Below are 24,073 nucleotides of genomic sequence, written 5' to 3' on the forward strand. Positions count from 1 at the left end.
GATTTCTGGGAGAAGAGGGATTGTATTTCCTTCCTCTGACTGCAGGATCCCTGAGGACAGAGACTGTGTTTACCCAGATATAAATGGGTGCTCCTTAAGGGTGAGGGCTATGCTTCCTAGAACCTTTCAGTCTCCCAGGGTGACTAGCATGAGGTTCTGCCCCAGGCTGCATTACAGATTGGGGGTGTGGCAATGCCTGTCAGAGCATTTGGAGGATGCTGGTTCCCACACTTTTCTTCAAGGCTCCCATTGTACTGTGAGGTCCAGGTCTCTGAAGAGCCAATCAAACTCTGGAGAAGCCTGTGCTAGACAGCCCCTGTCAGGTCCTAGAGGAGAAAGTTCATCCTTGGGACACACTACAGAATCTAGCAGGCTCCAGGCTTCCCCCATCTCCTCCCTGGGCTGAAATAGGAGGGAAGGGGTGGAGGAGGAGAGGGAAAAGGGGTGGTCTTCCACTTGGACGGAGGAAAGTAAAGAGATTTGGTTGCTTAAATATCCTGGAGTTACTGATTCCAGTGTCCCAGTTGGGCAAACCAGGGGCAGGACTCGGCCGGGCAGCTGTTCTCTCTGGAGTCCTGGGGGCTGGTGGAAGAATGCTTCTCTTCTGGAGTTCTGCTGGAGTTCTGTCTGGGAATTTGGTCCATTTGGGGTCTGGTTGGGCTGAGGTTGGCCTGTGGTCCCATTCAAGTCCTGGTGTGGGGTCACTTCTTCCCCTGAGCCCTCCATGCAGGCCCCATAAGATGGGGGCCATGGATCAGGGTGGGTCTGAGGGGCATAGGATGGGGGCTTTGTCTCAGGAACCACTTGTGGGGCATAAGAAGGGGGTCCCACCTCTGGGATTGCCTGAGGGGCATAGGATGGTGGGGGAAGTGCCTGGTGAGCCAAGAGGACAGGGATGGGTATCTCGCTCTGTCCAAGGTAGGTGATTTCAGGCAGACCAGATGGCAATGATGTTCCCAGGGCCTCCCTGGGTCCAGGCACCTTCACCTGGGAGTATTGGATAGGGGAAACCAGGCCCCCAGAACTGCTGAAGTCGATGGCCGGGACCAGGATGTGCTCCTGGATGAATCTCAGTGGCTGAAAGGTCAGTACTCTCTGGACATCCTGTGGGGAAACAAGGACATTGGGGCAAAGTTAAGTGGGATGGCCACACAGGAGGATATGATGGAGACTAAGGGATTCTCCAGGGGTGTATCCAGGAGGAGCTAGAAGGGACCTTAGAAATCAGGGAGGCCAACCCCCCTCATATTACAGAGGAGGAACCTAAGGCCCAAAGAAATGAAGGGACTTGCCTAGGCTTACACAGCTAATGAGTGGGAGAGATGGGATTTGAACCCAGTTCTTCCTGACTCCAAGTCCAGTGTTTTATCCACTTTACCACTCTGACTCTGATCCAGGCCCCCACTGTCGACCTGCTCTTGGACTCATTCACAGCTCCTTGAGACGTGCTGGGACAAACAGGGTGGAGGGGGCTGACCTGAGGTTGGGAGATTTTCAAGAGATGTCACAGCTATTCAGGATCTGTCTCCCTCCCTTCTCCCTCCCTTTCCCCTCCTCCCCAAGGTGATGGCAATGATGGGACATGCTAACATTCCTCTAGTATCTTAACTACCACAACCCACTGTACAAACATGATTTAATTCAATATTCCCTGGAGCTATTGCTGGAATGAAGAACTTCAGAGTTCTGAAGTCCCACCCATACTGGAACACTGAAAAGGACAATAAATGAGCAAGTATTAAGCACTTAGCTGGGTTCCAAGCACTCTGCTAAGCACTGGGGATGCCAATGAGAAAGCAACTGTCCTCAAAAAGGCTTACATTTGAATAGGATGAGGCAAGAAAAATCTCTACCTCATCCCTGGTAGGCTTCTGAGACAATGACTGAAAATGTTTTGTAGATCTCAAAGTACTCTTGAAAGGCAGACCAGCTACTCTGTTTTGATTAATAATGGCCATTATCAATAATATTTTTTATTCCCATTCTTTAGAGGTCAAGAGAAAGGAACTAATTTTCCCAGTGTGATATTTTCTACCCTCATTATCTTTCATTCTCATTACCTTTCATCTGCATGACTTCATTAGCCTCCTAATGGATCTCCTTACTTTTTGTGCTTCTCCTCTTTCTCTAACAAATCCTTCACAACCTGCCAAACGGATTCTCCAAAAATTATCTAGGCATTTTAGCCCCTTTCTCAAAAATCTACACTGGTTTCTCATCACTTCTCAGAGAAAATGTAAACTCTTCAACCTAGGACTTAAGGCCTCTCATAATCTGGCTCCCATTTACTTTTTTAATCATTTCACATAAATTGCTTTTCCTTATTCTCCATTCCAGGCAAACTAGCCTGCTAGCTGTTAGTAATTATAATCATAATAGCTGGATAGGCAACATTTTTATAGTATTTTAACGTTTTTGAAATACTTTTACAAGTATTTTTTCATTTGATCCTGGTAGGAACTATTAATATCCCCATTTTATAGATGAAGAAACTGAGACAAATAGAAGTTCAGTGATTTGTCCAGGGTCATCCAACTAGAAAGTGTCTGAGGCCAGATTTGAATTCAGGTCTTGGACTTCAGGTCCAACACAGCTTCCCATTCTTCCATGACGTTTCATGTCCCAGTGTTTTGAGCTTCATGCATGGTCACCAATGAATGTAATGCACTCCTTCCTTGCTTCTACCTCCCAGAATTCCTAGCTTCCTTCAAGGTTCAGCTCAAGTGCCACCTTCTACATGAAGCCTTTCCTGCCCCCCTAACTGTTAGCACCTTTCTCCTTAGATTTCAGATAGCCCATGTATGTATATTGGAGAAGGAAATGGCAAACCAATCTAGCTTCTCTGCCCAAAAAAACTCCAAATGGAGTCACAAAGAATTGGACACACCTGAAACGACTGAATAACCTATAGGTACATGTTGTTTCGACTCACTAGCCCATAAGCTTCACCTGTCTCCTTCTTTCCCAGAGCCTACTTAGTATACAGTAGGTGCTTAAGAAATGCTCATTGATCAGTTACTTGTGTACAGGTTGCATCCTCCCAGTAAAATGTAAGCTTCTTGAGAATAGGGTTGTTCCTTTTTGTCTTTGTATCCCTAGCATCTAGCAGAGTAACTGGTATACAGCAGGATCCTAATAAATGTTTACCAAATTAAATTGACTTATGGTTAATGAATGGCAAAGCCAGATCCCAGATTCAGCATTAGCCTCCAAGCCAAGTGAACTCTTCTACCACATTGGCAGAGAATTGCCTGAAAAGGCCAAAAACTTATCTTCTTTGAGCTGTTTCCATGTTCTCTGATCCCCCAACACAATTCCTGACCACCTCTCTATCTTTTAACACACGCTTAAATCCCTGAACTTGCACCTTTTTGTGGATTTGGATTCTAGGTGACTTGAGAGGACAGACTGTCCATTTTTAAAATTCTGTATTTCAAGCTCAGAGTCCCAGGGAAACCTCAGGGTCTTTGGGTTCCCCTTTCCCTCTGAAAGCTGTAGGCCCTTCCCTCAGGGACACCCACCCCCATTCTCCCATATCATTTCCCAGGGTCACAAGGTCCCTCTCACCAGTGAGTTGGGTTGCTTGGGAGGCTTCTTGACATATCGGTAGCTCAGGTAACAAAGCACAGCTACAAGGAAGCCCATTGTGAACAGAGACACCCCTGAGAAGGAATACATCCATGTCCGGTCTGAGTAGAGAGAGGAAGACAGAAATAGGGAAGAAGGTGAATAAGGGGCACTTCCCATTTGGGGATGCCAAATGCCAATAGCCACCCTTCCTTTCTCTAACCCCCATTCTTTTTTCCTTCTCTTTTTTGTTTCTTCTCCTCTCTTTCTTCCTCCTTCCCTCCCTCCCTTCCTTCCCCCTTCATTTCTTCCTCTCTCCCTCCCTCCCTCCCTTCCTTCTTTCCTTTCTTCCTTCCTTGAGACAAGGACAAGAATTTGGTTAAAAAAATTTGCCTTAGATTCTGCAGTTCTAACATTCTAAGTTCTTCCAGTTGTGACGTATTCTGTGTTTTAAAGATCCTTCTACCCTAGCAGTTTATATTCAAAAGGCCACTTCTAGCACAGACATTCTGTACTCTAGGGGCCCTTCCAGCTCTGACATTCTTTGTTCTGAAATTCTAGCTTTGACATTCTAAGTTCTAAGGTTTCTCCCAGCCCTGATGTCCAGCACTGACATATATATGAAGGGACCTTCTAGCTCTGATATTCTATGTTCTGAGACCCCTTCCAGCTTTGACATTCTCTGCTTGTGAGTGGACACAGGGCTACAAGTTCAAGGGACAAGAGGGAATCCAGCATTTGGGAGCTTTGTCAGCTAGTGTGCAATCATGATGCATCATATCCCTGACATGCTTATATCTGAGCCTCGTCATTCAAGAAGAAAAGGATAACATGGAGATTTTTCAGTCTGCCAAACTGAGGACCAGCCCCTGTCCGTGGTGTTCTCCTCAAAGTGAAGGCTCTGAACCTGGAGTGAACAGCAAATGGGATTCATTTATACCTTATTCTGCAACATGGCAGGGTGAGGCTGAGTGATGAGATTAGATGTCATGCATACATGTATACACACACACACACACACACACACACACATATATATAGGGGAACCCAATAATCCTCAGTTCTCCCTGAGATCCTGCAGGAAACTGCCAGCATCAACCAGAGCTAGCTAGCATAAGACCAGCTGAAATCTTAGAAACCGTGGTAGGATTAGGGAATATCATTAAGATAAATATAAGCAGGATGACTGATGATTACTCACTTTGACCTGTTGGGCAAGAACCCCAAGGAAACCAATGAAAGAAAGAAAGAAAGGTCATGTACAGTATGTACTAATATATTTATAGCAACACTTTTTTTGTGGTAGCAAAATACTGGAAACTATGTGAGTGCCCATTGATTCTGGAAAGGTTGAATATGTTGTCGTGCATGAATATACCAGAGTGTGACTGCGTAAGAAATGATGCATGTGGGGGTTGTATAGAATCCTGGGGAGACAGCGGAAACAGAGCCAGGTGAAGAAAAGAGAGCATGAGAATAATGTACGTGTGGACTGCAATGATAGAATGAGAACGACGTTGAAAACAGACATGAAGGTGCAGCTAGGTGTGTTGTTATCTCCTCTGGTTTTCCCATAAGAGGTGGCATATCTACATAGAGCACTAGTCCTAGAGTGGGGAGGACCTGGGTTCAAGTTTGATCTCAGCTACTTCCTAGCTGTGTGACTCTGGGAAAGTCACTTAACCCCAATTCCTTAGCCCTTATTGCTCTTCTGTCTTAGAATTGATATTAAGGCAGGAGGTAAGGGTTTAAGAAAAGAAGAAAAAATAGAAATGAGTCTTTTGAGGGTTTTATTAGCACGAAGCAGTTCTGCACAGAACCTAAGGCTGCATCCCATTGGGAGAACTAGTAAAATGGAGTTTCTAAACCCGAGGCATGGATACTGGCCTACATTGGTCAATTCAATTCCATTGAACATGCAACTTGTAAAGGGAATCTTATGTGAAAAGCACTGGGGATGTAAAGGAGCTGGACTTGTGCTGTAGCTAGAAGAAACTTCTAGGTGAGGAAATTTCTCTACCGATACAGGTTGACTGTTTCTCTATAACTTATATGGCCTTCCATTGAAGATAAAGTGAAGATAAAGGGTCATATGTGTGTGTATATCAGAGGAAGGACTTGAATTCAAGTCTTGATGGCTTCAAGGTCAGTTCTTTATTCAATAAATATTTATTAAGTACCTACTATGTGCCAAACACTGGGCTAAGTGCCTGGAATACAAATAAGGAAAAGAACAATAGCCCCTGCCCTCAAGGAGTTTACTTTCTAATGGAGGAAGACAATACACAAAAGGAAAATTGAAAAGAGGGGAAGACTAGGCTATTTGAAATTAAGTAGAGAGATTGAAGGAAAATGAAGAGATAGCTGGAAAATTCAGAGCCCTCTATAAAGGAAGGCTTTGGGTGGAATTTAACTCTATCCACTATGCTATGCTAACTTTCTTGCTGGAGTGATGGAGGGAGATGGAATAGAGAATACAAAGACAAATCCAAAAATAGCCCCTGCCTTCAAGAAGCTTACATTCCACTGGAACCACATAACTTGCACCAACTTACAGCTGGAGTGGCCTCTACTCATTGCTACTACCCAAGTATCAGTGGAAATGACATCAAAGGAGAGGTGTTATCACCTGTTTTTCTATTGTTCCCCAAGGACCATTGAACTGTCCCATCTAACTTGCAAATAGAACCACCTGTGTGTTGTCTCCCACTATTAGAATGTGATCTCCTTGAAAGCAGGGACTCTCTAGCTTTTCTATTCCTATGCCTATTACTTTGCCTAATACTTTGCACAAACTTGGCACTTAATAAATGCTTTTATATTAATTAATTTTATAGACAAGTTTAATTAATTTTATAGTCAACTTTGTAGACATGAAAAATGTAGCATAATGATAAAGTCAGCCTTATAGTTAGAAAGACTTCGATTCAAATTCTGCCTTTGGTGTAGACTAACTTTGTGACCATGGGTAAATCACTTAAACACTCAATGTTCCAGGTGCCTTTCTTAAATTTATAAAAGAATTGCCAATCTGCATTAGTGAAAAGTGTTTCCACACTAGGAGTTCTTTACATAAAAAGAAGTCACAGATCCTGTGAAGGGACCCTTGCCTTATCTTTTCTTCACTCCTCTCCTGAGCCTCAGAGCTCCCATATTTCTTGAGGCAGCTGGGAAACAAGACTAGCTGCTCACACTGCTTGGATAAGCTGGAAGTCACCAATGAGAATCTTTCTAGTGAGTTGGAGGGTCAACAAGGTTTACCATCTGCTCTGCCAGCTACTTTCTCCAAACCCTGCCCCATTGGGTACTGCCATTTGGCCTGCTCTTGTACCCCAAAGATCATTAGGTCTTTTGATCACTCCGAAGCTATACTCTCTTTTCTCTAGGTATTATATTTTCCAATGTAAGATTAAAATTAATATCCAATAACTCCAAGTATTATATTTCATGAGATTTATTAATAATCCCTAGAAGTAAAGGAATAAAAAAAAAAAAGATAAAACTATAGCCTGAGTAAAGACAAGTTTACCAGACTGTGAAAGTGGGAGAAGAGCAAGAGGGTGTTAAGAAGTTACAGAAACTTCTACCTACAAAATGTAAGGAAGCAATGTGGGGACGAAAGAGGAATTCTGGGAAATGAAGCCCTGGGGTACAAAATTCTAATTACACACCAATTAGAAGCAAATTCCATGAAGGCAGACAGTATTGTTTTCTATGTGTGTTCTCAGTACTCAAAACAATTTTTGCTACTTAGGAAAAGTTTTGTAAATACATTTTTGAAAAGCTTTTGAAAAACATGACACCCACATCTGTTAAAAACACTAGAAAAAAGGAATTACTATTATATATATATATTTACATATATATATATGTAATTAGCATTCTATACAATGGGGATGAACTAGACTCCTTTCTGAGAGGTTTGTGGTAAAGCAAGTAGGTAGGTCCCTGCTACATGCAATACAATGTTTAAAATGCTAACTATAACAATGAGGTACAAAAAATGAGAAAATAACCATAAGCAAATAAAAAGCTAAATGATTGGTTTTTGCAGAAGGTGTATACTTAGAGAACCGTAGAGATTCAACTACGAAATAATTGAAACAATAATCTTAGAACATTGTAAGACATAAAATAAATGCATATACATTGTTGGAATTTCTGTATATTACCAAAAAATGAGTAAGAAGAGATAGAAAAATTCCATTTAAAATAGCAACAGAATGTTCAAAATACTTGAGAGTCTACTTATCACGTATCAAGACATTATTTATGGAAATTTATGGAAATAAGGACAGACCTATGGAATTAGAGAAATAATGATTGCTCAAAAATAGGTCAAACCAGCATGATAAAAATGACAATAGTACTTTAATTTACTTGGTCAGTGCCATGCCAATCAAACTATCACTGGATTTTTACAAAACTAGAAAAATATGTAGGATATAGTGTATATATATTATGTATAGACTACTGTGTTGTGGGAAGCCAATAAGAGAATAGATAAAAATCTGAGACCCGTCTTTTGACCCCTTTTGTGATCCTTATGATTTCTTGTTGAAAAGTATTGTGGCCTTATTGAAAAGCTTTAAGTTCCTAGCAAACTATGATTAACACTGTTCCCCTTTGGCTAGGAATGCAGCTGCCTGGTATAGCCAAGGCCAAAATCTTAGCAGGGGCAATTCAACCCTGAGAAAAATATTCCATGACTTGGCTTTCTGATAAGAACCCAGTCAAAATTCAGCCTTGGCCTTGTTCTATTCTGAAGCCAATGTTTTGTGTTTTGATATGACATAATTTGTAACTTCTGCGCATCTGCAAAGTTTCAGGCTTTTTTTGTGTGTGTGTGAAATGAGTCTTGAAATATATATAATAAACTCCATGCTCTTGGAGACAGAGCTGGAAGCATGAGCTAAAAGATAATCTTTGTGTCCCGTTATTTCTTTATCAACTAAACTGTCCTTATCAGATTATCAGAGATAATAGATAGATCTCGAGACCATGTATATTATATATAACAGAGGTCAGCAACCTTTTTGGCAGTGAGAGCCATAAATGCCACATTTTTTAAAATGTAATTTCGTGAGAGCCATACAGTGCTCACAGTGCAGCTCCTGTAACAGTGCCTGAAAAAAAGTTGACTTTATGGCTCCTGCAGAATGAGCCATATCTGGCCCTCAAAAGAGCCAGATGTGGCTTGAGAACCATATGTTGCCGACCCCTGATATATAAATACTACTATGTATTTAATAGCATATTATATACTAGTATATAACATATAAAATAGTACATTATATACTGTGTGCATATGTGAAAGGCTCGAGAGCTTCGATGAGTGCAAAGATTAATCATAATTTCAGTGGACTGATAAAGAATACTGCCCACCTCCTGACACAGAGGGGATGAACTCTGAGTAAGTTGCTTGCTCCTTGGAAAGAAAGCTATGATAAATCTGGACTGCACACTAGAAAGCAGAACCATCACCTTGCTGACAAAGGTCTGTATAGTCCAAGCTATGGCTTTTCCAGTAGCAATGTATTTGGACTAATAAGGGAATCTGGGCATCATGGAATTTCAAACTGCAGGCTGGAGAAGGCTTCTGGGAGTCCCTTGAACAGCAAAGAGATCAAATCAATCAAAACTTAGAGAAATTAATCCAGACAATTCCCTAGAAGGCCAAATTCTGAAGCTGAAATTTAAATACTTTGGCCACATAATGAGAAGACAAGACTCCTTGGGAAAGACCCTGATGTTGGAAAAGACAGAAGGCAAAAGGAGAAGGGAATGGCAGAGGTTGAGATGGTGTCATGGAAACAATAAAAATGAAGTCGGATAGACTTTGGGAGATAATGGAGGCTAGAAAGACTATGGTCTATGGGGCCACAAAGAGTTGACTGAACAACACTAAATGAGACATTTATCTCTTGGACATAGTCAAGATGGGAATTCATTTTTCTCAACTATGTCTAGATGTTACAAGGGTATTTTTGTGTTTTTAAGTGCAAAGTTAGAGGTAGGAGGAAGGTGAGAGATAAAATAAACGTTTGTTAATGGAAAAATATTGCTTTTTCATTCAATCAGTCAGTCATTCCTCCAGACATCACTGTCAAAAATATAATAACTGAGGAAACTGAGATAAAGTGAATTATTCAAGGTGACGTGTCTACGTATAATTCCAGGACAGGACATCCTGAGGAAGAGCTGTTTCCATTATACCACTTTGCACCTTGACCTTGGCTTACAAGGGATTGTTCTAAACGTTGATAACTGTGATGGGAATCACCAGATGATATCACACCATGATTTTGTGTTTGGCTAATAAGACTTCCCAACATTCTAGATTCATTTGGGCTATGTGATATTCTAAAAAACCTCTGGTTTGGGGGGACTCCTCTGAGATCCCTATGTTTTATGTGGGACAATCTATCTTGGCTTTCTGCCTGCCTGTCTGACTACTCCTACTTGCCTTCCATGCCTTTGCACCTCTTTTGGTATCCTCCATGTTTTCCACCTTTTAGGCTCTAAGCTTCCCAGCCAATTCTTAGAACAGAGGATGTTAGGGTTGGAAAGATCCTTAGGACACAGAATGTCAGAGCTAGGAGGACTCTTAAACATTCATTGAATGCTTTTAAATTCCTTTAAAAACTGCTTTCTCCCATCTTCAGTCACATCTACCCTGAAATGACTTGGTAGTCATTTGGAATCAGTATTGTATTTATTTCTGTTCACATGTTGTTTCCCCCCAGGAGAATATAAGCTAAGGAGAGCTAAGTGGCTTGGTGGATAGAGTGTTGGGCCTGAAGTCAGGAAGACTCATCTTTCCGAGTTCAAATCCAGCCTCAGGCACTTACTAGCTGAGTGACCCTGGGCAAGCCACTCAAATCACTTAATAGGACCTTTTGTTGGTCCCTGTCTTCCTCTTGCTGTGGTTTGGAAGTCAGGGTACTAAAAGCTCAGCAAACCACCTTCTTACAGCTGAAATTTGGATTTTTGCTTTCCATAGGAATTGGAGAGGAAGAAATAATTCACCAGAGCAGAGAATTCCAGAATTACAGTTCTATTTAATCACCTCTGGGGCTGATAGTTTTACCTTCCCAAAGGGTTGTCATGCCTGCTGTGTAATTAGGATTTGCTCCCCAGAACTCTCTCTTCCAGTGAACCACTTTCATTCCCACCTTACCTCCTTCAGTTTGGAGATAAAGTTTGTGTGTCACCCCACCTCTCTCTCTCTCTTTCCCTTCTCTTTACTCAGGCTTTTACTTTTGTCTTTTTATTTCTTCTACTTCAAGTGATTATTAATAAATCTTATAAAATATAATACTTGGAGTAATTGGATATTAATTTTAATCTTACACTGCTAATATAGTGAAGCAAGATTTCCTCCCCTTTCTAAACACTGTGAACTTCTGGAGGAGAAAATCAGACAAGTGCCACAGGGCAGGGAGGAATAAGTCTGGGATTAAGCCACTGTCATGATTTAGCCACTAATCAGCTCCTGGAAAATTGTGTACTAGGAATGTGATTCCATATGTTTCTCTCTGGAAAGATTTCAAAATACTAACTAACTTTTGTAAGTCGTTTCTCTAAGGCCTCAGTTTTCTTAACTGTAAAATGAGAGAGCTGGATTAGATGGTCTCAAAATTCTTTCCTAACCCTGACCTGCTCTCTAAGTCCCTCCCAGTCCTGACATCCTGTATCCTAAGGGTTCTCCCAAGGTTTAGCATCCTGTGCTCTAAGTTTTCTTCCAGATCTGACATACTCTCTTCTAAGATCTCTCCTAGCTCAGACATTCTCTGTTTTAAGATCTCTCCCAGATCTGACACTAAACTCCCTCCCACCTCTGACATTCTCTGTTCTAAGGTCTCTCCCAGCTCTGACCCTGTGTTCTAAGTGCCCTCCCAAGTTTTAACATCCTGTGTTCTAAGGTCTTATCTAGCCTAAAATCCTATATTATAAGGGTCCCTTCCATTGGTTTTATGAATTGAAAAATGTTGGTTGAGAGCTCACTTGAGAGATCCCTTCCAGCTTGAAATCTCCCATCCTGGAATCCCCAAATGCAAACTACCTATCTGGGTGGGGTGACTCTTCAGCAGAGCACCTGGAGGCCCTGGGCAGTTATGTGACTTGATCACTATCATATAGCTACTATAGGGCAGGGATGGTCCTTGAACCTGGGTCTTCCTTCCTTCCAGGGCTAGCCTAGGTCTAGGTCTTTCTACCCAAGGTCACTCGGGGAGGTTGGAAAGGACCAGAACTTGAATTTGGCCAATGCCTTCCCCAGTTGTTCAAAGTTCAAAACTTACCTGCTAGTGTCCTCACTCGGCATGTGTAGGGAGGACTCTCCTTGAAAGGGGTTGGGATGAAAATTGTGGTGACCCCCTGGTACTCTGTGTCTGGGGCCAGGCCAGAGAATTCATATTCTTTCTTCGTGCCTTCCAAGTGCTACATTATACAAAGAGACCAAAGGGGAGATTTTCACCTTATTGATTGATGTCCACCGCTGTTAACCTTCAGGCACTTTCTAGATTAGAAGATGCTCTAATAAACGTGCTCAGAAAAGACTTTGTGAGATTGTTGGGTTTTTTCCCTTTTTTTCAGTATGGATTTGAGATTTTGTGATTTAAAGGACTCCAAGTAAGAAAATTGCTCTGCCATTGGTGATTGGTACTTATTTTATACCATATAATCCTAGAGAACTGTCTAGGAGACTGAGAGGGCAATAGACTTGCCCAGGGTCATGAGGAGAGTATGTGTCAGAAATGAGCAATAGGGGGCAGCTAGGTGGATCAGTGGATAGAGAACCAGGCCCAGAGACAGGAGGTCCTGGGTTCAAATGTGACCTCAGATACTTCCTAGCTTCATGACCCTGGACAAGTCACTTAACCCCCCATTGCCTAGCCCTTACCACTCTTCTGCCTTGGAATCAATACCCAAAATTGATTCTAAGATGGAAGGTAAGGAGTTTTATTTAAAAAAAAAAAGGAATGAGCAATAACAACAATAATAATTACTAACATTTATATAGCACTTTAAGGTTTGCAGAGTGCTTTCCTATCTTATCCTGGGAGATAGGTGCAATTATTATCCCCATTTTACAGATGAGGAAACTTGGGCAGACAGAGGCTAGGTTACTTACCCAGGGTGATACAGCTAGGAAGAACCTGAGGCTGGATTTTAACTCAGGTCTTCCTCTACTACACCACCTAGCTTCTGCCCTTAGTAGAATATTACTGTTCCCATTTTACAGAAAAGAAAACTGAAGCTGAGGGGTGAAGGGCATGCTGAGGAACACACAGCCAGTAGTAGAGAGTTGTCTCCTGAAAAGGTAGTGTGCATGATGGGCAGTGTCAGATCTCAAGTCAGAAAGCTTCGAGTTCAAATCTCTTAGCCTTGCTATATTCCAGCTCTAAACCCAGGGTTGTTGTGAGATAAATGAGATAATATTTATAAATCACTCAGCAGAGTGCCTGGCACAGAGGAGCTGCTTAATAAATGCTTATTCCCTCTCCCCCGGGTCTCAGTTTCTTCATCTATAAAATGAGAGGGTTGGATTGGACGGCATCTGAATTTCCCTCTAACTCTAGAACTCTATGTAGGTTCCTTTCCCAGTGAGCTCAGGCTGAGCAGACTCAGTCCAAGAACCATGGTGCGAGCTCGGACACAGACCCATCTGGCCATCGAGCTCTAGATTGTGTTCTGAACCGGGTTTCGCCCACGTGGAATAAGCCTCCTCCAAAGGTGGCGAGCTCCCTGTTTTCCGGGAGTCTGCAAGCCGAGGCGGGGCGATCCCTTCTCAGGGATGCTGGAGAAGGAATTCTTTGCTCGGGTTAGAAGACTCTGGAGTCCTTCTCAGCTCCTGGAGACCGCGATTCTCGGAGCTAGCACGACATTGGGCGCTTCGGGAGGACCCGCTCCTCAGGGGGACTTCTGCTCTCGCGGGACTTGGGGGAGGGACCTTCTCGGGGCGGTAGGAGGCGGGGCGGGGCTTGGGGCTCCTTACCATTTGGTAAGTGTGGTTGACGTGCAGCTGAAGGCGATAGAACAGGTCTGGGAAGATCTCTTCCAGAGTCTGCGAGTGGCCGTCGCTGGTCCAGAGGGCGGTGGGCGAGGGATGCACAAGGAAGCTGATGGACCTGACGTTGGGGATGCAGGTCACCAGGGGCGGCTTAAGGAGCGCTGATGCCGCAGGGGGAGAAGAAGGTGAGGAAAGAGGAGAGAGAAAGACAACGGTGTCAGCTCTTCAACTAACTTCCACCATCATCTCGAGTGCCGACTAAGGACTAAGGGCTGGAGCCACAAAGGAAGAAAACCCTCCAAAGGCTTGTTTGCCCAGTGGTTAGAGTGCTGAACTGAGAGCCAGGACTTGAGTTCAGATCTTGCCCCTGGCTCTTGCTAGCTAAGGGATTCTTGGCCTCAGTTTCTTTATTTGTAAAATGAGAGTTGAATGTGATGACCTTGAGGTCCCTTCTTGCCCTGTCTATGATCCTATGATAAAGCAAATGATTTTACCTTTATTGACCTCAGTTTCTTCATCTGTAAAGTGTGGAGATGAATTAGATGACCTCTAAGGGCCCTCCCATTTCTAAATCTGTGATCTGGAGATCCAGGAAGGGGGGATGAGTACACAAAGGTTGGGAGAAATAGAATTTTATTTTATTTTTTAAAATCCTTCATCTTCCATCTTAGAATCAATACTGTGTATTGGTTCTAAGACAGAAGAGCAATAAGGGCTAGGCAATGGGGGTGAAGTGACTTGCCCAGAGTCACCCAGCTAGGAAGTGTCTGAGATCAAATTTGAACCCAGGACCTTCTATCTCTGGGGCTGGCTTTCTTCCATGGAACCACCCAGCTGCCCCCTAGAATTTTAAATGGACCAAAACTGCTGATGGAGAAATATAGGTTAAGTAAAGCAGTTGCCTTAGGTGGCTTCCTGGTGAAGTAATCCTAAAGGGTCCCTTTGCCCCCCACTCATCTCAGGGTCTGAAGCTGTCCTGGGTATGGAGGGAGCCTAGTTGAACCCTTCTGCCCTCTCCTCCAGAGAAATTGTAGTCCTTACTGTCTCGGCAGGCACTGAACCTTGGCGTCTGCCTCCACTCCTGGATGTTTCCCTGGCCTCGGCTGGAGGCTGTCACCTTGGCAAAGTACTGCTCATCGGTGTCTCTGGTCTCATAGGTCAGGTTGCATGATGTCTGGGTGATGTTCTGACACTCATCCTTGTTCTTCCACTTGGAGTCTCCATACCTATAGGGTAGGCCAAGAGGGGAGCAAGAGGGATTCCCTTCTATTTCTGAGCTGATAGGAAGGGAGCAAAGAGGGGAGGGGATAACAGAAGCAGCAATTGGATGGCTGGGGAAGCACTAAGAGCAAAACTATCCCCTGACCCCACCTTGAAAATAAGTCTGAACCCCAGATCAGCCTGCCCGAATAAGTTAGCCCAGCACTTTCTCCAGGGAGTCAAATCTGAATCCCAGAATTCAGAATTGGGAAGGGCTTCCAAAGGCTATTTCCAGGCTCTCACATACCTAACAAGAATCTCCAGATATATGAAACTGTATTCTTGCCAGCCCCCCACAATAGTGTTTATCCCCAACTCAGAGTTTCAAGAAGGAACCAGGAAGGGACCTGTCCTAAGCAGGAGTCACTCAGTCTGGGCCCCATGTTCTCCCTTCTCTTTTCTTCCCACCTTCAGCTGTGTCCCTCATCCAGATCCTAAAACTGGGAACAGAAAAGTCAGCCAGAAGAAGGAGAAATGAATGATGGCTCATCTTGGGAAGCTTCTGAGAGGGGAGAAGGGTAGAGAAATATAGTTCCCAGTCTTAGAGGGCCCCTAGTCTGAAGGAGGAACAAACAGAAAAGTCCTTGTCTTCAGGGAGTCCCCCCATTTGAAGAGAGAAGCAGAATAGTTGCCAAGTTTGAGGAAGGATAGAGTTCCTGCCCTTGGGAAGCCCCGACTCTGAGGGGAGCACAGCCCTTGGTCTCTAGGAGCCCCTCTTAAGGAGGGAGTCAGCCCCTGACTTTCATGAGCCCTTATCTGAAGCCACTGACTTCAGGGAGACTCCAGTCTGACTTAGGGAGGCCCAGACCTTGCCATCAGGGGGAATGGCTATACCTTTTATACTGCACACTGTAGACTGTGTCTGGGGGGCTTCCCTGGATGCTGTCCCATTTCAAGATGTTTTCAAAGTTGCTTGAGTGGAACCTCAGGTTCTGAAGAAGCTTAGGACTCTCCTCTGCAATGTACACTGGAGAGAAAGTGAGAAGCCAGTGAGTGACCTAGGAGGCTCCCAGAGCCTGAACCCTCCTGGGGGGTTCAACATTGTCCACTGTTCACAGGCTAGCTCACAGGCTACTGCCCACTGCTTTGGCAAGGCCCCTGGGGCTGTAACTCTCAGTCGAAGGGCAGCCTTTTGAGCCCAAAGGGTGAGAAGCAAGGATGGGACTTGATCAACCCAATAGCATGAGGGGATTGGAAAAACCTTCCTCTGTCTTGGGAGAATACAACAGGAATTAGCAGAAAGAACATGGAACTTAGAATCAGGGGGTATGAATTTGAGTCTATGCTTTGGTATAGACTTTGGCTGGGAACTGAGGCTAGTGGGTTCTCCTCCTTCAACCTCTGTTTTTTTTTCTTTTTAAACTCTTACCTTCTATCTTTTAATCAATGTTGGTTTTAAGGCAGAAGAGTGGTAAGAGCTAGGCAATGGGCGTGAAGTGACTTGCCCAGGGTCACACAGCTAGGAAGTGTCTGAGGCCAGAACCTCTGTTTTCTTATCCATTTTTTTTTTTACTTTTTTTTTTTTTTTAAACCCTTAACTTTCTGTGTATTGACTTATAGGTGGAAGATTGGTAAGGGTAGGCAATGGGGGTCAAGTGACTTGCCCAGGGTTACACAGCTGGGAAGTGTCTGAGGCCGGATTTGAACCTAGGACCTCCTGTCTCTAGGCCCGGCTCTCAATCCACTGAGCTACCCAGCTACCCCCTTCTTATCCATTTTTAAAAAGAGAAGTAACCTGGGGGATGGGGAAGGATTGAGTGAAAGACCAGTAATAGGTCACAATTCAGTAGCTTTAAGCTTTACAAAGCTTTATTTATAACAGTCCTGTGAGCTTGGTAATGCCAAGTAAGATAGAAAGATCAGTATTATGGCCACCTAGGTGGAATTGGGAGGATCTGGGCTCAAATATGGCCTCAGATACTTCCTAGCTATGTGACCATGGGCAAGTCACTTAACCCTGTTTGCCTAGCCCTTTCTCTTCTGTCTTAAAGTTGTTACTAGGACAGAAAGTAAGAGGTTTTTGTTTTTTTTTTTTAAGTATTAGGGTTTGTGGTGTCTGGAAGTGGGATGGAATCCAACAACCAAGATCCCTGGTTTAGGGTTCAGCTCTGCTACTGATTAGCTATGTGACCTTGAGCAAATTAAGTTTCCCCCCTCTAAAATGATGATCCCTTCTAGAGCTCCATTTTTTTGTTCTAAGGTCAAGTCCTTTCCTTTTTCTCCAGTTGTTAATTCCCTTGCTTTCATTCCACCCCATCCTCTCCTGGACTAGGCCATTTTATCCCATCACACTTCAAACCACCCCATCCTATCTTATCTTAACCCATCCCATCTCATTATATCCCACTCTACTTTACTTAGCCCACCCCATCCAGTCCCATCCTCACCCATCCCATCTTATCCCACTCCGATCTATCCCATCCCACCTCAACCCTCAACCCTCCCCATCCCATCCCATCCCATCCCATCCCAACCCTTCCCCTCCCATCTCATCTCATCCCCTCCCATCTCATCTCATCCCCTCCCATCTCATCTCATCCCATCCTATCCCATCTCATCCCATCCCATCCCGTCCTATCCCTTCCCATTTCATCCATCACTGTATCTATGTTTTCATTAGGATAAGAGAATGCCCAGCTGAGGATACCCTTTATCAAAATAGATTGACACCTTCCTTGCAACTTATGGTCTTAAGAGAGCTGACTAGAATTGAGAGGTGAAGAGACTTGCCCAGGGCCATACAGCCACCATGCAAGGGCAGGACTTAGACCCTAGGCACAAGGCTTCCTCACTTTATTTTATATGTAGCCCACGTTTACTTATCAGGATCTTGAAGGCAAGGACTATCTCACTTTTGTGTTCCATATAGACAATAAGGACTTGTGGACTGATTAAGATCCCTTCTAGCTTCAGTGTTCTATGGCTCTGTGACCATTGTGGGGAGAAAAAGGGATCACCTAGGGAGCAAGTGAACATGGGAAATCCAAAGGGGAGGCAAAGGGATGAGTGGTGGGGGTGCATAAGACTCGAAGTTCAATGTCGTGGGCTGGCCTTCTGAGGGTAATGGGGGTGGAAGAAACTCCTTTCCTCAGCTCTGTTTCCATTCCTGGTGGGGGAAGGGGGTAGAGAAAGACTGAAGGAGAGATTTGGGGAGTGAGATACAAAAGCTGGTTCCTGGCATGCTCAGACCCCCTCCTTCTCATAAATGCTTGGGAAAGGACCATCTGCTATGGACAGAAAAGGGATGGTGATGTAACCTGGAAAATGCACTGGAGAAGGAACTGATTGGATTCTGCTAGGCTGAACGAGGCAGTGATTGGTGGCTTCTCTGGTAGGTGGAGAATCATAATCAGTCTTCTGAGTCAGTAGCACTACTCTAAGTTAGAGCAAAGCTATTAAGAGGCCATTTATTTGCTTTCTCTAACTTCCCACCACCATCCCAACCCCTTACATTTCCATCAGTTTAGCTTGGCTGCCAGGAAAGTGAGTAAGTTTGTTTTGGGATTTATCTCCAACCCAAGGACTTTTTCTTTCTTGGGCTTCTTTGGTCCCAGAGACTGATTAGGTCTGGGTGCTTCTCTGGAAATACATGTTTCAGTCCTTTTCAGTCATGTCTGACTCTTTGTGACCGCATTTAGGGTTTTCTTGGCAAAGATACTGGAATCGTTTGACATTTCCCTCTCCAGCTCATTTTACATATGAGGAAACTGAGGCAAATGGGATTAAGAGACTTGACTGGGGTCACATAGCTAGTAAGTGTCTGAGGCCAGATTTGAACTCAGTCTTCTTGAATCAAGGGCCCAAACTCCATCCACTGAACCACCTAGCTGCCCCCAAATCCATGGAACCATTCAACAAGCATTTATCAAATGATAACTTCATAGAATCATAGAACCCAGAGCTGAAAGGAACCTCAGAGGCCACCTAGTTCAACCCCCCCCCCCATTTGACAAATGAGGAAATTGAGGCCTGGAGAGGTAGAGTGGTTTGTCCGAGGCTACTTAGGTAGACAGCAAGCTGGTAGAGCGGACAGAGGGTGAGACTTGAAATTGGGAGGCTCTTGAGTTCAAATCTTGCTTTCAACATAACTAGCTCTATGATCCTTGGGTAAATCTCTTAATCTCTGTTTCCTTATCTGTAAATGAGGAACAGTCCCTATCAGGTGCACAGCATGAGACTGTATTTCCTCTTTGTCCCTATTTGTATTTTCCCCAAATCTGTTGTCCCTTTCTCAGAACCACAGCGTTTTCACATCTTCCCAAATGCAAGCTGCACATTTTGAAAACTGGGCTAGAACTATATCACTTGGCTGGAAATCCTGGGTTTTTAAGAAATGATAATTTCCATGATTTTAGGTTTGACTCAGGGGTTTACATAATTATTTTATGTCTCAGTAAATGAACAAATCAATCAATCACTCAATCGCTATTTATTAATTGCCCGCTATGTGCCAGGAACTGGGTAAGATGATGGGAACACAGAGACCAAAGTGGGACAGTCCTGCTCTCAAGAAACTGAAATTTAATCTTGAAATGTTTCCTCCAGAAAGCCCTGGGTCTCCTTCTAGAGCACTAAGTGCTGTGGCCAGCTTGGGGATACCCTTCTTCCTAAAGGATCAGGATCAGAAGTTGCTAAGGCCCCCAGGGGTGGAGATCCAAAGAAAAGAGTAGAGAAATTTAGAGTGAAGTGAACATTCGTGATCATCCAGCTAGGTTGTGCAGTAGATAGTATATTGGGTTTAGTGTTGGCGTTAGGAAGACCTGAACTTGAATTCCACCTCAGACACTTACCCTCAGCCTCAGTTTCCTCATCTTTAAAACGGGGACACTAATAGCACCTACCGACTAGAGATGTTGTAAGGATCAAATGAGCTAATATTTTATTTTTTAAGCTTTTTAGAATTAAAATTTAAAGGTTTGAAAGCTTTAAAGTACTATATAAATATATATATAAAGTATATCTACAGATATATGTATATGTATACATATATAAATGTATATGTAAAGTGCTATTGTTGTTGTTGTTGTTATTATTATTTTAGGATTTAGAGCTAGTCCAGCAGTCTCATTTTACAAATGGGGACATGGAGACCAGAGAAACAAAGAGACTGGTCTCAAGTCTCAAAAGTAGCAAAGTGAAAAGTTAGGACGGGACCCCAGCTCCCACAATTCACAGATGAGAAAACTGCCAGCTCCAGAGGGCAAAGGTAGTAAGCAGCAGAGTCACAATCCTTACTTAGCCAAGCCCACTGACTCCAAAGCCAGGGCTTAGTCTACACTCCGCTGGCTGCTGCCATCTGTCTATGGGTCTCTGAGAGAGGGCCAAATCCCTCCAACTCCCCCTGGTTGGGAATTCCCAGGCCTTTCCCTCCGGCAGCACAGGAATAGGAGTGGGAGGAGATTTGAAAGCTATTCCTTTGAAGTAGAAGGTCTAGTCAGCACTTGTCCAGGCTCTGGGAAACTGTTCTCAGTGGATTCTCAGCTGAGTTGCCTCTTTCCAAACGGGAGATACAGGGGACACCTCTAGCATCATCGGGGCCATCCTCCTGCCTCTGATCAGACACCCCCTCTCAAACCCTCAGCATTCTAGCATTCTCTGCCAGGGAGACAGAGGCCCGACTTAGTGATTATCAGGGAAGGAGATCTGGAAGATCTTGGCAAAGGAGCGCCTCAAGTTCAGATCGCAGCTCTATTATTCGAAGCCCAGACCTTAGGCAAATCACTTTATTTCAGGGCCTCAAGTTTCTGCATCTGTAAAATCGGGGAATGGGGAGCGAGCGAATGAAATTATCCCCAGAGTCTGCTCTAAAACCTACCACCCATGTTTCACTAAGGTCTTTCTAATTTCTAAGTAGAATATTACTGCCACCAACACTGTCTTTGAGTTTGTGCTCGGAGCATAGAGACCCCGTTATGGCTGAAAACAGTCATTGTGTCCCCCTTAGCCTTCTCTTCTCCTGGGAAAGGAGACGCAATTTCTCTGGGGCAAATAACTTCATAAAACCTTCATTCACCACCTCCCACATAGACGGAGCTCTCTGCAGCCCTTTGAAGGCTAGAAACATGTGTGTTATTATGACTTTTAACCCCAAGGGAGAAGGGGAAGAGATAGTGATAGAGGGATTCTGACAGAGTGTAAATATAGCCCTTCCCTAGTCCCCCTTCTCCCCCCTCCACTACCATCTGGGCTGGGGATGAAGTGGAAGAGCCCTGCTGCCTGGAGACAGAGAGAGACAGAGACACACACAGAGAAAGAGACAGACAGAGAGACAGTCAGAGACACACAGAGGGAGACAGAGAAACAGAGACAGAGGAAGACAGACAGACAGACAGTCAGAGACAGACAGACACAGAGAGACAAAGAGAAAAACAGAGAGAGAGAGAGACAGGGAGATGACCTAACTAGAAAGACTGGAGATTCATGGAGGGCTTAGTACCCTCTGAGCCAAGCTCTGGCCAGATGCTATCCCTTAGGGCAGAAAGGGAGAGGGAAGTCTAAAGCTTTACTTGTCAATTCCTTTCTGGAGAAGAACTAATTGTTAACCATTTGCCAGCCCAGTTCTGCCTTGGTCTCCCCAGAAAGGGGCTCGTGTATACGTATATGTAAATCCAATTTAATCCACATTATCTACACTTTCTCTATCTCTTTCTTAAGCTTAGACAATCAACAAAACAAATCAAGCCTAGATCTGTAGCATTTGTCAACTGCGGAGGTGTGAATGCTCCCGCCAGGAGCTCTCCAGAGCCTGCTAGAGCATACAAGCTCTAACACCTCCCTGACAGGATGTGAAAGACTCTCAGGTCCCTTTGCCTCTTCTAAACAGATTGCTAAGCTCTCTTCCCTCTTCCCACTGTGACGTTCACGGATTCCGAGTATCAAAGGTCATTTCAGAGCTTTAGACCTGGAAGGGACCTTCGTGATCATTTAGTCCTTTCCTCTCATTTTTTTCAGATAAGGAAACTGAGGCTCTGAGAAGATAAAGGACTTGCTGTAATCACACAGCTGGTAAGGAGCCTGGAGTATTCGAATGCAGGTTTCCCGATTCCAAACGAAATGGTTTTCTCAGAAAAAAAAAAAAAAGAAAGAAAAGAAAATCGAAACAAAGAAATCACCTGTAACCCATAGTAATTCTTTGTTGAAATCTGGAGGAAGGAGAAAAGGTTTCTCTAGACTTTGGGGAAAGAAAGGAAGGTCTGACCAGAGCGGGATTGGGAAAACTCACCATTTAGGATGCTGATGATCAGGCTAGCTAGTAACCACTTCATTGGGTCCCCTGGAAGAGGAGAGTCAGGGGAGCCTCGCCTCTTCTTCCTTTGCTTCTCTTCCCTCTTTCTTTTGAGTCTCCTCTCCTCTCTTCTTTTTTATCCTTTTCTTCTCCTCTCCTCCACTCAAGCCTTACCGTGTGCTCCGGAAGGTGGGGAAACCTTGGCACCCAGGCAAGTCTGTTCCACCCCAGGTCTGAGACTGGGGAGGGAAGTAGTGAAAGGGCAGGGCCATTGGGGGAGGGTGGAGCCATGCCTAGGGAGAGGTTGGTGTCCAAAGGTGCTGGACTGGGCCATCAGGAATGTTGGTGCCCTGGCTGGCATCCAAGGGAGGTCCCTGACTACTGGCACGCAGCAGCAGGTTTTTCTTGACTCTGACTTCGTGCTCCATTCACTGCCTGAGCAGCTGGTCACCCGGTACATTTATTAAGTGCCTACTATGTGTGCGATAAACGCGGGAGATACAAAGAAAGGCAAACGATCATCTCTCCTCCTAAGGATCTCACAGATGAATAGGTGAGACAGCAGACAAACAAGATACAGCTGGAATAAATCGGAGTTAAGCAACCCAGGGAAGGCACTAGAATTGAGTGAGGTTTAGGAAGGACTTCTTGTAGAAGGAAGCCAAGAAAGCCAGCAGGAAGAAATAAGAAGAAGGATCATTCCAGACAGGAGGGACCACCAGCTGGGAGATGGAATGTTTTGTAGGAAGAGCAGCAAGGAAGCCAATGCCATTGGATCCAAGAGTCCGTGGTGGAGACTAAGGCATAAGAAGACTGGAATGGTTGGGAGGTGCAGATTAGGAAGGCTTTTGAATATCCAATGGGGCTTTTTACTTAATCTTAAAGGTGATAGGGAGCCACTGGAGTTTATTGAATAGTGGAGAGTGACATGGTCAGAAGATCACTTTGACAACTGAATGGAGTATGGACTGGAACAGGTTGACTTGAGGCAAAGATAACAGCCAATAGGCTATGGCAACGATCCAGGCATGAAGCAAAGAGGGTATGAACTGGGGTGGGGGACAGCATCAGAGGAGAGAACAGATCACATGTGAGAGGGTTTATAAAAGTAAAATGGACAGGCTTTGGCTGTAGACTAAATATGGGGGATGAGTCAAGGAGAACACCTAGGTAATGAGCGTGGGAGACAATGCAGTGGTACCCTTGACAGTAATAGAAGAATTAGGAAGAACGAATATTTGAGGAGGAAAGGTAATGAATTTTGTTTGGGATGTGTTGAGTTCAAGATGTCTACAGAAGATTAAGTTCAATAGGCAGTGGGAGATTCTAGACTGGACGTTAGCAGAGATCAGAGGTTAGATGAACAGATCTGAGAATCATCAGGCTAGAGATGGCCATTGAAACTGTGGGAGCTGATGAGCTCATCAAGCTAAGTAGAAGAGAAGAAGGGAAGAGGACCCAGGAAAGAGCCCTGAGGACACCCATGGTAAAGTGTTATCTACATGAACATCTAGCAAGGGAGACTGAGGAGTGGTCAGATAGCTAAAAGAGAACCAGGAGATAGAGGGTCATGAGGTTTTCATGAGAATAGAATACCAAGGAGAGGAGGTGCAGTGGACTGTCATAACGACTTCTCCATCATAACAATTTAGCAGCAGGAAGTGTTAGGAAGTCTCATCTCTGTGACTCTGGGCAAGTCAGTTAACCCTTTTTGCCTCAGTTTCTTCATTTGTAAAAGGAAGGAAATAGCAAACCACTTCGGTATCTTTGCCAAGATTGTGAAGAGCCAGACTTAACTGAAAGGACTGAAAAAAAACAACAATACCAAGGGGAAGAGGGTGCTCTGATTGTAATAATGCCAAAAGCTGCCAAGAGGTCAAGAAGAACAGGGATGGAGGAAAAGACCATTAGGTTTGGCAATGAAGAGATAACTTTGGAGAGAGCAGTTTGGGTTGAATGATGGGGTCAGGAATCAGACTGATCTTCTCAAGGAGTTTAGCCACAAA

At 44.2% G+C, this 24,073-nt stretch overlaps 1 protein-coding gene across 1 annotated transcript; it reads right to left on the bottom strand.

Moving 5' to 3' along the window:
• Positions 1–237: 237 nt before the first annotated feature.
• IL22RA1 (interleukin 22 receptor subunit alpha 1) lies at positions 238–22,281 on the bottom strand. Its single transcript, XM_044671339.1, has 7 exons — positions 22,065–22,281; positions 15,677–15,809; positions 14,624–14,808; positions 13,568–13,743; positions 11,871–12,009; positions 3,568–3,689; positions 238–1,104 (listed from the first exon to the last, which is right to left on the bottom strand). Exons 1-7 carry the CDS (start codon positions 22,105–22,107, stop codon positions 238–240), a joined length of 1,665 nt encoding a protein of 554 aa, XP_044527274.1. The 5' UTR covers positions 22,108–22,281.
• Between the last annotated feature and the right edge of the window lie 1,792 nt (positions 22,282–24,073).

Source organism: Gracilinanus agilis, chromosome 3, assembly GCF_016433145.1.
Source record: "Gracilinanus agilis isolate LMUSP501 chromosome 3, AgileGrace, whole genome shotgun sequence".
NCBI classification, from domain to species: Eukaryota; Metazoa; Chordata; class Mammalia; order Didelphimorphia; family Didelphidae; genus Gracilinanus; species Gracilinanus agilis.